This window comes from Astatotilapia calliptera, chromosome 2 (genome assembly GCF_900246225.1).
Source record: "Astatotilapia calliptera chromosome 2, fAstCal1.2, whole genome shotgun sequence".
Taxonomy (NCBI): domain Eukaryota; kingdom Metazoa; phylum Chordata; class Actinopteri; order Cichliformes; family Cichlidae; genus Astatotilapia; species Astatotilapia calliptera.
The window spans coordinates 21,075,932-21,091,783 of NC_039303.1; the positions used below are offsets into that span (position 1 = coordinate 21,075,932).

At 43.8% G+C, this 15,852-nt stretch overlaps 1 protein-coding gene across 1 annotated transcript; it reads right to left on the reverse strand.

Annotated features, from left to right (window-relative positions):
- Positions 1-1,488: 1,488 nt before the first annotated feature.
- LOC113028259 (zinc finger MYM-type protein 1-like) lies at positions 1,489-13,871 on the reverse strand. Its single transcript, XM_026178378.1, has 2 exons — positions 13,516-13,871; positions 1,489-3,917 (listed from the first exon to the last, which is right to left on the reverse strand). The coding sequence occupies exon 2, from the start codon at positions 3,118-3,120 to the stop codon at positions 1,489-1,491; it is 1,632 nt and encodes a 543-aa protein (XP_026034163.1). The 5' UTR covers positions 3,121-3,917; positions 13,516-13,871.
- Positions 13,872-15,852: the final 1,981 nt, after the last annotated feature.

Genomic DNA, 15,852 nt, shown 5'->3' on the forward strand with positions numbered 1-15,852 from the left:
GTGATAGATGTTTTTTAGAAATTAGTTTTTTTCCACTATGGGACATTATTAACAAAAACACGGGCAATGAGCTACCAAACGTTTCTATGTAATTTAAAACATTTGCACTGTGTTCCAGATACATCAGACCCAGAAAAAAAAACAAACAGATTTCTTTTGGTTCTTAGCAAAGTAGAGCGATTCAAGTATCACTAGCAATACAGGATAATACTTATGTTATAATGCTTTGATAGATCAAAGTATCTGGGGCTGATCCAACTCCTGAGCAAGAAGTCCGAGTTGAGTGGGAGTTCAACAAAAAACTTCCAACTGGGAAGTCGGAATTTCTGACTTTGACTTATTCAGGAATTGGCTATTATTTCTTAGAATTTATACACGAAAAACTTGTTTCCTGCAGCACAATTTGTTTAATATGTAGAAAAACTGAGGCACACAGTTTAAATTGCACTTCTTTTTGTTTCCTGAGAACCGAGGAAACAAGGTAGAGCAGGGCGATATGACCAAAAATATTTATCACAATATACATTTGAAAATTTGAGATAACGATATAACTGACGATATAATTGACACTAGACAAAATACTTTACAACTCCACAACTTTATTAGTGCAAATAAAAATATCAATGTATTTTCGCTTAAACAAGCAGCTGTTTTTTATGTGCATTAAAGTTATCTAAAAATTTAACTGTGCAAATGCAAATTCCTTGCTGACAGTTTAACCAAAAGGCATTTCCAGTGGGAATTGGCCGACATATCCTCAGCATAACCATGTATAATATCCACAAAACTTAAAAAGAGGTTATACACACACACTATACGGTACCATTATGTTGAAGCACAGTACGTATCACTCCGCGAGGCTCCTCCCTATGATAGCCGTAATGCTCCGACAATCCATCGTAGCTTAGCAAAGTCGTACTAAAACATTTGACAGATTTTCGAGCGCCGTGTACATAAAATCGTTTCGAGGTCAGTAACAGGGCCGTTGCTTGCCATTTGGGTGCCCTAAGCACAAATGCTTTATGGTGCCCCCCCCCCCCCCCCCCCCCCCGCCACTGAAAAAACAAAACAAAAACATTAATACTTTTGAATCTCTCAGTGGAATTTGTTTAATTAAATAACAACAAACATGACAGTTAAACAAATAAATAAGGTTAAAGGAGGTTAAAAATACTGTTACAAATAAATACTGAAACAAAAATTGAACATTGGAACAAGAACAAAGAGCCTGGCAATAATGTGTAATTTTTTTTATAAAAAAATAATATATATAATATAATAGTATTATTATTAATATATTTACAAATAGTTTCACAATAGAATTTAAATAAGAAACTTAAATAAGAAAAATAAGAATTTGAACACAAAAGCCACATTCCTTAAGTAACTATGTTAAACATTTTTACAATTCGTTGTCAGAGTATGCCCTAGACTCTAGGGCATACTCTGACAACCAGAAAATGCAGGCGTGGTGTGCCTCTCTAGGGCCTAGAGAGGCACACGCCTGCATTTTCTGGTTGCAAAATCAGCTATAAGGTCATCATATGATAGCTTCTGAGCCACGTCACCATTGATGCTGATAACAGGCAGACCACTTAAACGTTCCTGCCCCATTGATGAACGCAGGTACGTTTTAATGAGTTTGAGCTTTGAAAAGCTTCGCTCAGCAGAGGCAACTGTGACAGGCAGGGTCAGTGCAATACGCAGAGCAATCCACAGATTGGGATATACCTCTTGAAGCTGATTGTCATGTAAAAATGACAGCATTTCCAAAGCAGACGTCTGTGGTGGCAGCTGAGGAAGGTTGATGATTTCCTGCATCATCTCAGGTCCATCAATGTCAGCTACTCCCTTATCTGTCAGTGTCTTCTGTACTTCAGTGCAGTGTTTTTTTAAATCCTCCTTGGACATCCCATTCACTTTGCTGAAATCAAGCAGCACTCCATATTTCTCCTTCACTTGATTCATGGTCTCAAACCTCTCCTGTAGGGAGATTAAAGCAGAGTCCACAACACAATTGAAAAATGTGACCTCAAGCTTTTTAAGGGCATCATGGAGGGGCTCATCAACAGCTTCATATGCAAACTGCCTTTTTGTGCTCCTGAGCCTTTTCTCCTTCAACTGTGGTTCTATGTTCAGGGCCTCACAGAGTTCTTTGGCAGCTGACACAGCCTCATCAAACCCAGACTGTCTGTATTTAGAGAGGTTACTTTTGGCAGTGTCAATGAGCCTGACAGCAACATCGAGCTGCATGGAGCTGGACTGTAGTAACTTGTTCACCTGGTTTGTGATTGTAAGAAGTTCACACCACACGATGGAGCAAATCAAAAATCGAAATGAGGCTACTTCCTCAGCAAGCACTTGAGCCTCCACCTTTGCGACTGCATCACTTACAGCTTCTCTGGCCTCCAGGAGAGCATCCCTCACTTCTTTTGTCTGACTCCGGACAGCAGTTACACTTTGAAGCCTGCTTTCCCATCTAACGTCACTCCAAGATTTAAGTGTCAATTTCACATGTTTTGTTAAAATGGCCAATCGCTGGGTGGCACTGGAAAAGAAATTGAACAACTTCTGCAAATACCCAAAGTAGCCAGTTGCATCTGGAGAGGACTTGGCAGCATCAGCTATGACCAGATTCATCGTGTGAGCTCCACAAGGCACAAACAATGCTCTCGGGTTTAATTGTAGCAGTCTGGCCTGAACACCTTGCTTCTTCCCCTTCATGTTGGCCCCATTGTCATAGGCCTGTCCTCGACAGTTTTCAAATGGAATGCCAAGCTCCTTCAACTTGTCAAGGACAACATTGGACAGGTTAAGGCCAGTTGTTTGCTCCACATTTATATAGCCAAGAAAGTATTCTTTAATATCTGGTTGTGCTTGGAAACAAACAATGCGTACTATGACTGACATTTGTTCAGTGTGACTCACATCTGGAGTACAGTCAAGAATGATGGAGAAGTATTTTGCCAACTGGATTTGCTTCACAATGGCGCGGAATGTTTCTGAAGAGATAATCTGAATTAGTTCGTTCTGTGTCTCAGGGCTGAGGTAATGTGTGTGGGAACCTTCATCTTTTATGTTGGCCAAGTGATTTGCCATTACAAGGTCATATGTTGCCATAAGCTCTACTTCCTTCAAGAAGTTGCCATTGTCCGGCTCATAAAGACAGTCAGAAGAGCCCCTAAAAGACAAATTTCTGGAAGCCAGTGAGAGAGTTATTGAGAGTAATTGTTTGAGAATCTCTCACCACTTTTTCCTTTCTGCCTCTAGTAAGGTCAACTCCTGTTGATCTATTGCCATGCTTTTCTTTAGCCGTGTGTCCAGTTCTCTCCACTTAAGCATGCACTGTATGTGGTCTTGGCTACACTCATGACCCCTCAAACGGATGTTGATGTTCGACCAGTCACTGAAGCCCTCTGTACTCAGCTTTATATCCTTCACACTGAAAAGCTTACATGCAAAGCAGAACACAGCATTGTTCTGCGGTGAGTACACTAACCAGCTCCGGTGAACCTTTTCTCCATTGGGAAGAATTTTGAACTTAAGGCTAGTGTGAAATGCTCTTCCATCAGGCCCCTTTGGAAAATTAAAATCAGAGCTGACATTAAAAGGACCTCTCCGCACAATTTCAACACGATCAGCATCTACAATGTGAGCTGGCCAAAGAGCAGGATCGGTTGAAGGGGGCACACATGTCTCCACAGTGTCACTTTCTGATAGTCTCTCAGTGACAGGACTCTCAGTGGTACTTGTGTATGGAACTGTACCTGAACTGGTGGTTGATGGTTCTTGTTCTTCTTGGCTAGGGATTGTTGCAGGGTCTACAATGGCTGGTGGTTGATGTCCAGGGATGGCACTACTACTGGATGGTTCATCCTGTCCTTGAGATCCTCCTTGAACATATTTAAGCATTGACCCTGCATACAAGAGAAAATATTCAGGGATTTTACAGAAATACAATTTTGAATCTACAGTAGGCCTACGAAAGATTGTGTGGTGAACACAAATGTGCTACCACATTTTGGGAAATTTTATTATTTTTAAGAAAAACATATGTCAGCAATTAAGACAATTATTATTTTACATTCATTACGTGTAGTCCATAACAATTGAGGAGAGTAAAAGTGAGAAATAATAAGCGGAACTGTTGACACTGTAGTCGTTCGCCCGCGGTTGCCTAGAGCGGACCAACTTCCTGTCCTCTCAGATGCAATTCGGGAAAAGACACGAGTGCTCCTGTGATTCTTTCTCTGAGACTCTACCTTTATTTTTACAGGTCAGTATCGTCTTAAAAATACAGTGTATGAGGGTTTTGTGCCTTGTTCTACTTCGGTGTTTACTGAGAGTTATGTTGACACCGCCGATGTAACCTTAAGTGGGGTTTAGTTGAAAATTACTGAAGCGCGGCACCGCAGCGGTGGTAAAGCCGAGCCGCGCAGCCCCAAGTCTCGCGAGAGTTACCGCGAGTTATCGCGAGAGTTCGCCAGCCCGCGGGATGTATTTAAACTTGGTAAACTCCATTTAACAAGCAAATATGTGTGTGTGGTGCTCCAATTTAACTGTAAAGGCCCTGACATCAGATTATTCGAGATTAAAATATCTTATATATACTTTATGGTTCAAGTGATGTGGAAATGTTAAGAATAAGCTAAGGATGAATGTACATTTATGTTGTTACATTGCAAAGTAATACATCCAGGTGTGTTTTGTCTAATCTAGTAAGATTTATGCACTTATATCAGATTTGTGGATAAGCTATTTTGAGTTTGCCCTATATGTGAGAAAGAGCAATAAGACGTTTAAGGCATTATATGCTATCTGCACTGCTGATGTAAATGAGTGAAGGAATAGTGAGGTTAACAGTGTAAACTGGAGAAATGTAATGACCATAGATGCATATATTTGCCAAATGCCTTTTATTTACCTTTTACAGTTATTGAGCATATCTGACAAGTGAAAGCACTGGATGTAAATTATATTTGTTGATCTGAAATAAGAGATGCAATTCGGGAAAAGACACGAGTGCTCCTGTGATTCTTTCTCTGAGACTCTACCTTTATTTTTACAGATTTGTATTCTTTTTGTTATTGTGGTCTTCACATCTGGGACCCGTAACAAACTGTGGGGGCTCGTCCGGGATCTCTCCTCTACAGTCGTCGAGGGCAGATCCAGTGATACCAGAACCACGACACAATCGTGACAAGGCCGTTACTCCAGCCAAGCCAGCGAGTAGGTGTCCAGGTAGTGAGGTGAAAAGGGGACCTTTGCCTCAACGTGGAACCGTACTTCAGTGAGGGGAGTGTGACGCATCCTAGTCACTATCGAGCTGAAGGATAATCAGAAATACATACAACATGTCGACCGAGAGAAAGGAACTCGCCTGGAATATCAGGAGACGCTTGTTTTCACTCCAAGTTCAAGACCTCTTCGAACTCGCTAAGAGCCTCGCATCAGAAAACAAAGACACTACACAGCTCAGTCAGGATGATAAAGAAGGTTGTATGGACTATATCACCTCCTACATACAGTCAAACACACTACTGCAACTTGAAGATGAGGGCATGAGTCATTTGTTGACGCTGAATGATTTGATTAATCTAGTCATCCAGGGAAGTAATCCTGCCGTGCAAACAGCTGGTGAGAATGAAGTACATGCCATGCCCAGTCCACAACCATCCAATACCGTGCTAGACCCACAACCGCCGGAAGATCCACCAGATATATCACCAAACCCCTATGCAAACGCAGAAACACAACAGTTAGAGGAGTTGAGGAAAGCGTATGAGACACTGGGTGAGAGGCTAAGACTATGTGGAACTGTAAGGGCCCAGTCACCTGCTGTAGCACGCCAGCAGAGCAATTTGCAACCACAACCAATCATACAGATTAGCCCTAAGCAGCCAGTCACTGTAAGAGACTTTTCGTACTTACCACGCAGAGAATTCAAAGTTTTTGGGGGACAGATTGGAGACAACAGTTCCGAAATCAGCTACAACAGTCTCACCAAGCAGATTAATGAAGGAGTTAAAGAAGGATTTGTGGAGGCTGAAATTGTTCGAGGTGTGTTGAGAATTGTGAAGCCTGGCACTTTCCGGGACATGTTAATGCTCAAAGATGACCTGTCTCTCCATGAACTTCAGGGCTTTCTGAGGTCTCATCTCGGAGAAAAAGCGACAACTGAAATGCTCCAGGAGTTAATGTGTGCTAGACAAAGTGAACAAGAGACGCCCCAGCAGTTTCTGTATCGCATGATTGGACTTAAACAGAAGCTTATTTTTCAGTCGAAGCAGGCCAACACTGAGATCTCCTATGACCCAAGAACTGTCCAGGAAGTTTTCCTCCACACAATCTATCAAGGCCTGGGGGCTAAGTACGCAGACTTGCGACAAAGACTAAGACCTCTCACCTCAAACAACAATGTCACTGACGAAGAGATTCTTAGTGAGGTCACAAAGATTATCAGTGATGAAAATGAACACCAGCGAAGGTTAGGCCAAGTCGCCCGCCAAAAGAGTGCACAAGCCCAAAGTGCTGGGATCGAAGCAAACGACAAGATAGCCAAAGAACAATCCTCACCAACAATCAAACAACTTGCCGCCCAAGTAGAGACTCTAACTAACATGGTCGCCAGCCTAATTAAACAACAGGAGGCAAAGCCTTGCCAGCTGTCCCCACCACCACCTCCCAACCCGCTTTTCCAAACCCCAGCCAACCCCAACAGACCTCCTCAAAAGAAAGCGTTCCTTTGTCCAAAGTGTACTGAACAGAACTTGCAGGACTGTAGTCATTGCTTTGTATGCTGCGAGTCAGGACACCGAGCGGTGGGATGTTTAAAGCGGACCAAAACTCAGGGAAACTGGAATCGGTCTCTGTCGAGGGACAGCCAGAGGCCGGCGCAGAGTCACAGTCCCAGCCAGTAAGGTCCTCCTCTGCACAGCTTACTACTGAGTGTGCAAGACGTCGCAGTAAGCTAAAAAGAAAGCAGCCAAAGCGAGACCAGAGAAAGCAACAGGTAACCTCTTGCCAAAGTTTAACACCAAACAGCTGTAAAGTCCCCCTAGTTGGAAAGAAAAGCCTCCTCAAGTGTTTGATTGGTGGCTATCCAGTGACAGTGTTATTTGATTCTGGCTCACAAGTGAGTTTAGTGGACAGACAGTGGGTTCAGCGGTTTATTCCTAACTATCAGGTGCGACCCCTCCAAGAGCTGTTAAATGATGGACTTGAAGTTTATGCGGTTAACGGACAAGCAGTTCCTTATGATGGGTGGGTTGAACTTACAGTCACTCTCGCTGGTCACGAAGATCCCAATCTTACTGTGCAAGCCCCTTTCCTTGTCAGTAAGCTGTCACTCCCTCAGCCCCTCCTGGGAGCGAACGTGCTTGGCGCCATTATCCAAACACAAGAGTCAGACCGAGAGGGCAGTGCTCTATTGTATAGTCTCCTACGCAAAGCTTTTGGTACAGACGAAGAGCAAGTGATGGCTATGGTAAACTTCATACAAGTACCACAAAGAGCAGAATGTGACCCAGCCACAGTGAGAATTGGGAAGAGTAATGTGACCATTCCTGCTGGAAAAGCAGTCCAAGTGTGGTGCAGAGTACCCCAAAGTTTTGACATTTGTGACCCCCTGGTGCTGTACGAACCCGACGAGAACACTGCCTTGAGACACCTGAGTGTTGGGGAAGGGCTCCTTGAGATCAACAACCCTCAAAGGCCATTTGTTAAGGTCCCCATCTCTAACCACTCCAAACACGAAATAATTATACCGAAGAGAACAGCCCTGGGTACTATTCAACATGTCGCTAAAGTTATTGAGGCAGACCGACCCACAAACACATCAGAGCTGACTCAACCCACACAGAGCCCCATCACCATAGCTGAGGTAAGCGCAGCCACCCCGGTTTCTGAACTGTCCACTGAGTCATGGCTACCCCCAGTTGATCTTAGCCACCTGAGTCCGGACCAACAGAAGTCAGTTGAAAAGGTGTTAAGGGAAGAGTGTGAGGCGTTCTCTCGTAGCAGCACAGACATAGGCTGTATCCCTTCACTACAAATGGAAATCAGGCTCAAAGATGATACACCAGTCCAGAGGGCCTATGCTTCTATCCCTAAACCCCTCTACAGGGAAGTAAAGGAGTATATTCAAGAGCTGATTGTCAAGGGATGGGTAGTGAAGTCACAGTCGCCGTATGCTGCTCCAGTCATTTGCGTAAGGAAGAAGGATGGGTCTTTACGTTTGTGCATCGATTATCGTCTCTTAAACAACAAGACTGTGCCAGACAGACACCCACTCCCCCGGATCCAGGATCTCACAGACTCGCTAGGTGGTTACAGCTGGTTCTCGATCCTGGATCAGGGTAAAGCTTATCATCAAGGTTTCATCGCAGAAGGCTCAAGGTACCTGACGGCATTCACTACCCCGTGGGGCCTCTATGAATGGGTGAGGATACCCTTTGGACTGTCTAATGCCCCAGCAGCCTTCCAACGGAGCATGGAAGAAATGCTTGACACCCTCAGAGACGAGTGCTGTATCCCTTACCTTGACGACGTGCTTTGTTTTTCCAAGTCGTTTGACGAACATGTCCAAGTGCTACAGAAAGTCCTTCAAGCCCTACAACGGCATGGTGTAAAGCTAAAACCCGAGAAGTGTGAGCTGTTCCGTAAAGAGGTTCGCTATGTCGGCCGATTGGTATCTGCAGATGGAGTAAAGGTGGACCCCAAAGATACCGAGGCAGTACAGGCACTCAAACACAAAAGGCCACAGACCGTCGGAGAAGTCAGGCAGCTTTTGGGATTCCTAAGCTACTATCGGACGTATGTGCAGGACTTCTCCCGCATAGCCAAACCGTTGTATGACTTGCTCCAAGTCCCGTCCAACACACTGCCACCAAAGCCAACTAGAGGCAGAGCAAAACACACTCAGCAGCCTTCTCGAGCCCTGATACAGTGGAACAAAGAACACCAAGAGATCCTTGAGCGCTTGATCGGCATGCTCACTCAGCCACCAGTGTTAGCGTACCCTGATTTCACCCGCCCTTTTATATTGCACACGGACGCATCCCAGAGGGGCCTTGGTGCCGTCCTATATCAGAACCAACAAGGCAAGATGAGAGTGATTGGGTATGGGTCTCGCACGCTCACACCTGCTGAACAAAACTACCACTTGCACAGCGGAAAACTAGAGTTTCTCGCCCTCAAGTGGGCAGTTTGTGACAAGTTTAAGGATTACCTCTACTATGCTCCACATTTCACCATTTTTACAGATAACAATCCCTTGACATATGTCCTCAGCACAGCAAAGCTCAATGCAGTTGGACACCGTTGGGTCGGACAATTGGCAGACTTCCACTTCGACATCAAATATCGGCCCGGAAAAGTAAACATTGATGCAGATGTGCTGTCACGTTGCCCACTTGACATTGAGAGGTTCATGGGAGAGTGCTCAGAGGAACTGTCGGAGGAAGCCGTATGTGCAGTTTGGGAAGGGAGCAGAAGAGCGAAGCAAGGAGACGTAGCATGGATTGCAGCCCTTAACCTCACCGCACCAAACCTACCCATCAAAGAACCCCTACAGTCAATCAGTCATGACCAACTTGTACAATCGCAGAGAGCAGATCCAGCAATCGGAAAAGTCATTGACATGGTAGAGAAGGACATAAGACCAACAGAAGATGACAAGGCTGACACTAACACAAAGAGACTGTTGAGAGAGTGGAGTCGGCTGCACATGGAGAATGACCTTCTCTATAGAAAGACTACAGGACGCAAGCAGCTGGTCCTACCTACTCTCTACAGACAGGTAGCTCTCACACACCTCCACAACAACATGGGCCATGTCGGCGTGGAGAAAGTCTTGAACCTGGCTCGAGAGCGGTTCTATTGGCCTTTCATGAAGAGAGAAATTGAAGAGTACGTCACAAGGAAGTGTCAGTGCATCAAGCAGAAGAAGCCAACGACACACGAGAGAGCACCCATGGGTAGCATAACATCCAGCTCCCCTCTTGAGCTTGTTTGCATTGACTTCCTGCACTTAGAGTCTTGTAAAGGTGGGTTTGAATATATACTGGTTGTTGTAGACCATTTTACCAGGTTCGCACAAGCGTATCCCACCAAGAATAAGGCCGCAAAGACCGCGGCAGACCGCCTCTTCAATGACTACATTCCCAAATTCGGCTACCCCTCCAAGCTCCACCACGACCAGGGTCGCGAGTTCGAGAATCAGTTATTCAAGTCCCTAAGAGAACTCGCAGGCGTTGGTCACTCAAGGACATCCCCCTACCATCCCCAATGCAACCCTACTGAAAGACTGAATCGCACCCTGTTACAGATGCTGCGTACACTGGGAGAAAAGGAGAAACAAAATTGGAAGGAACATCTACCCCATGTTATCCATGCTTACAACTGTACCAAGCATGAATCGACTGGCTTCTCTCCGTACTACCTCTTGTATGGTCGACACCCTCGTCTTCCAGTAGACCTTCTCTTTGGTCTCATGGCAGAAAACAACACTGAGACACCACATGGGTATGCAGAAAGATGGAAAGGGAAGATGACAGAAGCATACCGCATTGCAAATGCAAACAGTCAACAGTCAAGTTCCAAAGGCAAAGCAAACTATGACAAAAGATGCAAAGGAGTAATGCTACAGGCAGGAGACCGAGTACTGGTACGAAACCTGAGGGAAAGGGGGGGCCCTGGCAAACTGAGACCCTACTGGGAGCAAACGGTCTACATTGTGAGGGAGCAAGTGGGCGACAACCCCGTCTACAAAGTGAGTCCAGAGGCGGGAGGCCGTCCTGTTCGCACCTTGCACAGGAACTTGTTGTTACAAGTAAATGACTTGCCAGTGGACATTATCCAAAGTCAGGCTACAAGACCACACAAGAGAAACAAGAAGTCCACCGGAAGACCAATGACACCAGAGCCGAACCCTGACACAACTGACTCGGAAGAGGGTGAGCCATTGTACTGGCTTGGTGTACCCAGATACCCTCGAGGGGGCCAATCTCCAGTCACACCAGTTCCAAGTGGAGCGCAACGGAGCTCCGGTCCAAGTGAACTAGGACAAGTCTTAAGGGCTCGTGTCCAACCTAGAAAAAAAAGTGCCATGGTTCCGGAAGAGGATCTAATTGTGTTAAGAGACCCAGACCTACCTCAACTAAGTGACGATCAGGAGATGCCTCAGGTTCAAGAAGAAGTTGACGTCACTGAGTCCAGTCCTGATCCAGTAGAGCTTCCTGACCCAGAGCCAGAACCCAGGGTGGAGCCAGGGGATGACATCCATCCAGAGCCACCATCTCATCTTAGGCAGTCCAGCAGGCAGAGACGTCCCACCACATTCTTCACCTACCCATCCTTGGGTCAACCAGCCTATCAGGCTCATCCTGCGGTGAACACCATCAACGTCCAACCTTCGCCATATCCTTCCCTCTACTACCCTCTTCTCTACTCCCAACCCCCCTACCCCTCTCCCCTCACCCTTAGCCCTTACTTACCTGTTTCATATGTTGTTCCTTGCTATTGAATTGAACAGAAATCTCAGGAAGAAGAATGCCTGAAGTCTAAGGACACCTGGGCAAGAGGAATATTCCAGGGACTTCTGTAAAGAGACTTTGTTAGTTTAAAGGTTTTTTTTATAATTCAAGTTAAGTGTCAGGAGCCACTTTTGCTGTTGGGGAGCGTGTGGTGAACACAAATGTGCTACCACATTTTGGGAAATTTTATTATTTTTAAGAAAAACATATGTCAGCAATTAAGACGATTATTATTTTACATTCATTACGTGTAGTCCATAACAATTGAGGAGAGTAAAAGTGAGAAATAATAAGCGGAACTGTTGACACTGTAGTCGTTCGCCCGCGGTTGCCTAGAGCGGACCAACTTCCTGTCCTCTCAGATGCAATTCGGGAAAAGACACGAGTGCTCCTGTGATTCTTTCTCTGAGACTCTACCTTTATTTTTACAGGTCAGTATCGTCTTAAAAATACAGTGTATGAGGGTTTTGTGCCTTGTTCTACTTCGGTGTTTACTGAGAGTTATGTTGACACCGCCGATGTAACCTTAAGTGGGGTTTAGTTGAAAATTACTGAAGCGCGGCACCGCAGCGGTGGTAAAGCCGAGCCGCGCAGCCCCAAGTCTCGCGAGAGTTACCGCGAGTTATCGCGAGAGTTCGCCAGCCCGCGGGATGTATTTAAACTTGGTAAACTCCATTTAACAAGCAAATATGTGTGTGTGGTGCTCCAATTTAACTGTAAAGGCCCTGACATCAGATTATTCGAGATTAAAATATCTTATATATACTTTATGGTTCAAGTGATGTGGAAATGTTAAGAATAAGCTAAGGATGAATGTACATTTATGTTGTTACATTGCAAAGTAATACATCCAGGTGTGTTTTGTCTAATCTAGTAAGATTTATGCACTTATATCAGATTTGTGGATAAGCTATTTTGAGTTTGCCCTATATGTGAGAAAGAGCAATAAGACGTTTAAGGCATTATATGCTATCTGCACTGCTGATGTAAATGAGTGAAGGAATAGTGAGGTTAACAGTGTAAACTGGAGAAATGTAATGACCATAGATGCATATATTTGCCAAATGCCTTTTATTTACCTTTTACAGTTATTGAGCATATCTGACAAGTGAAAGCACTGGATGTAAATTATATTTGTTGATCTGAAATAAGAGATGCAATTCGGGAAAAGACACGAGTGCTCCTGTGATTCTTTCTCTGAGACTCTACCTTTATTTTTACAGATTTGTATTCTTTTTGTTATTGTGGTCTTCACATCTGGGACCCGTAACAATTGCATTATAAGACTAATAAATTAAGTAAGTCACTGGTACATTTAAAAATTACTAACTATATTTTACATGTATAGATTTTCATAATGGAAAATGGCAATATAAACATGCTGTACATAATTTGATATAAATGCGCAAGTAGGAAATCTATATTACTGGAAGATATAGGTTTCATATTACAGTTTCACCAACAGATGTCGCCCTTGATCTATGAACCTAAAGAAAGACGAGAACTATTTATGTGTTCAGACGTCAATGGCATAAATAAGATATGCGTCTTTATAGATATCCTGAAATGCAGCAACATACAAAGTAATCTTGTCTAATCTGATAATAATACTTGACTGTATCACTGACCTATCCCAAAGTTAAGGTTAATCAGTAGCATGCATGACGTTAGCCAGCTAGCAACCTGAGGAGGGAAATGCTAGTCTCACGAATCACGATAACGTTAGCAATCGTGAGTCACGATTGCTAACGTTATCTGAAAACCGTCAATTGAGTGACCATGATGAGTTGCTTTTAGTAGTCCATTCTATATTCATATCCACAACGTAAACAAACTACCCAACATCAATCATTTGCAACATTTGTTAACACAGTATGAACACTGCTAACAGGAGCTATCACAGAGTTGACGGACATGAGCGTGCAAGCAAGGGCTACAATAATGAACTTTTTTTATTATTATTATTTAAACATTGCCTTACCGGCAAGCGACGCCTGAGTTTCATCACGCTTCCTCTTCTTCTTTCTTTTCTCCGCTCCCGACTCCTGTTGCAGTTTCGAGGCCATGTTCAAACAGGTGTTTACCAATTATAGAACAGACCACTGGGAGTGGGGGGGCACCAGGAGGAGACTGGAGACAGGGCACAAAGCAGATTCACCCCTTTTCTCGGGAAAATTGTTTTATGTTGCTTTTGTATTGTTTAACCATATTAATGCATATGATATTTATAGTATTAATATGGTTTACTTTTTTTTTTTACGACCCTGATTTTTTTGGTGCCCTACCGGCCATTTGGTGCCCTACGCAGTGTGCGTTATGTGCGTTTGCGGAGCTACGGCACTGGTCAGTAAACACAACCAGAATTCATACATAAGGCACACGGGATTATAAGGGGCACTGTCGATTTTCAGATAAATCAAAGGATTGATTTTAAGTGTGCCGTATTTTCCAAAAAACACGGTAATAACGACGGCCCGCTAGCACGCGCTACCAAAAATAGTGCTTTGTTGTGTATCTGATGGACGAAAGCCAAACCAATTCCACACCACTGAAGTTGCAGCGTTTTTACAAACCAGTTCTGGTTCATCTATTTCATTCAACGATCCACTTTCGCCCTTCTCATTCTGTATCGCCACCGTGTTTTTTCCGTCATGTGCGTATGAAAACAAAGGCACTGCGCATGCGCGTTTTACCCGTATTCTATCGCGATATTTCATTTTCTTATTGTTGCCCAACATTATACCGGTATTACCGTGAACGGTATGATATGGCCCAGCCCTAAAACAAGGATCTTTCGGTTTAACTTTTTTTTGTGATGTCCTGCCTATTTGAAGCTAAAAGAGGCCACCCAAACACATGAGATATCATTGGAAAGGCCAGGATGTCATCTTTTGAGCTGGTTCTCAGGAGGATATTGAGACTGTGTAGTTAAACGTCTTTACATTGACAGAATGGGAAGTTTCAGTAATCCAGCCCACTTAAAGATCAAAGTGTCCCACGATGTAAAATGAGTTTGACATTCCTGACCTACAGGATAACCAAGAGACTCTTTCAGGTACAAGTTGTATTAAAGATGTCAAACAGTGGAGGGAAGACCACTGGATTTTGACTTAAAATAAAATAAAACCTGATCTCTTTGTTCGAGGGAAATGTTTTTGTTCTTTTGAAAGCTCGAAAATTAGGCTCTGCATACTCCACCATGGGTATTGTGAGCTCTGGCCTATGTGCAGAGAAAAACATAATCATGTCAAAGTGAATGAAAAATGGTTCCAGTTTGCATTCCAGTAAATGCAAATGACCCTGCGTTTAACTAAGCTCACTGGTTCAAACAGAGCAGGCTCCGTCATGGGTTTTTCAAGAACAAACATGTAGGAACCTACAAAAGTAAAGGAGTCCCAACACAATCAAGCTAATGAATCACTAACTTTTAGTATGAGGTCAAATCAACCGTCTGTCATGAATGGGAGTAGATTTTGAGGAAATTCGGAGGACTTTCTGTAACATTACTGAGCTTCACACCGTAATCAGCATCCAGTAATGGCCTTTTTACGCTCTGACCGATGTCACTAGTTATGTTGTAGTTCTGTTGCTCACTAAAGAGCTACATTCAATAGCTTTAAGAGATATATCACTAAGTATAGCTTCATAATTTTTTCCCTGTATGTTCTCCCCAACAATCAGAGAGAGAAATAGTTATTTTAAAAGAAGCTTTTAAACATTTGATTTCTTATTGGAAGGAAAGCACAGGTGGGGCTGATGTCAGTAATGATGGCTCTGTGTCATGCAGGTGTATGCAAGTGAGCAAATGTACACAATACAAGGACTGGAATGTTTATAAGTGGACTCTGTGATTAACACCATCAATCACACCTCGGTCATTCCTGATGTGACATGTCAAAATATCTGCTGTTGAAACAGCCAATAGCAGCAGACGGGAGTACTGTTTGATTTGCACAACAGTCATCTACACTTGAAGCTCCCCCAAAATAGGAAATGTATCCAAAAACCACATCCAGAGGTGAGCTGGGTTAAAAGTACAGCAGTGTGAATAATGGGCATGGTTTTGAGAGAGAAAGATGGGAAACAGGAGATGAAGACATGCCACTTTAAATCATTTCATGGTTCGATAAGGCCCTCTGACTTTTCATCAGAGTATGCTGATTACCTTGGCAAACATCAGAAGGACGGCTCAAAGCAAACCTCAGCAGAAGTTTAGCTGAGACAGTTTAAATACAGCTTACAGGCAAGCTAAGCTGTACTCCAAAATGGTCAAATGCAGATAGCATATTTGTATTTTTCACTTGCTGTCAGCCACTGA

What these genes read in the sequence shown, in the direction of transcription:
- LOC113028259 (XM_026178378.1), bottom strand. Translation starts at nt 3,120, where the DNA reads ATGGCAACATATGACCTTGTAATGGCAAATCACTTGGCCAACATAAAA.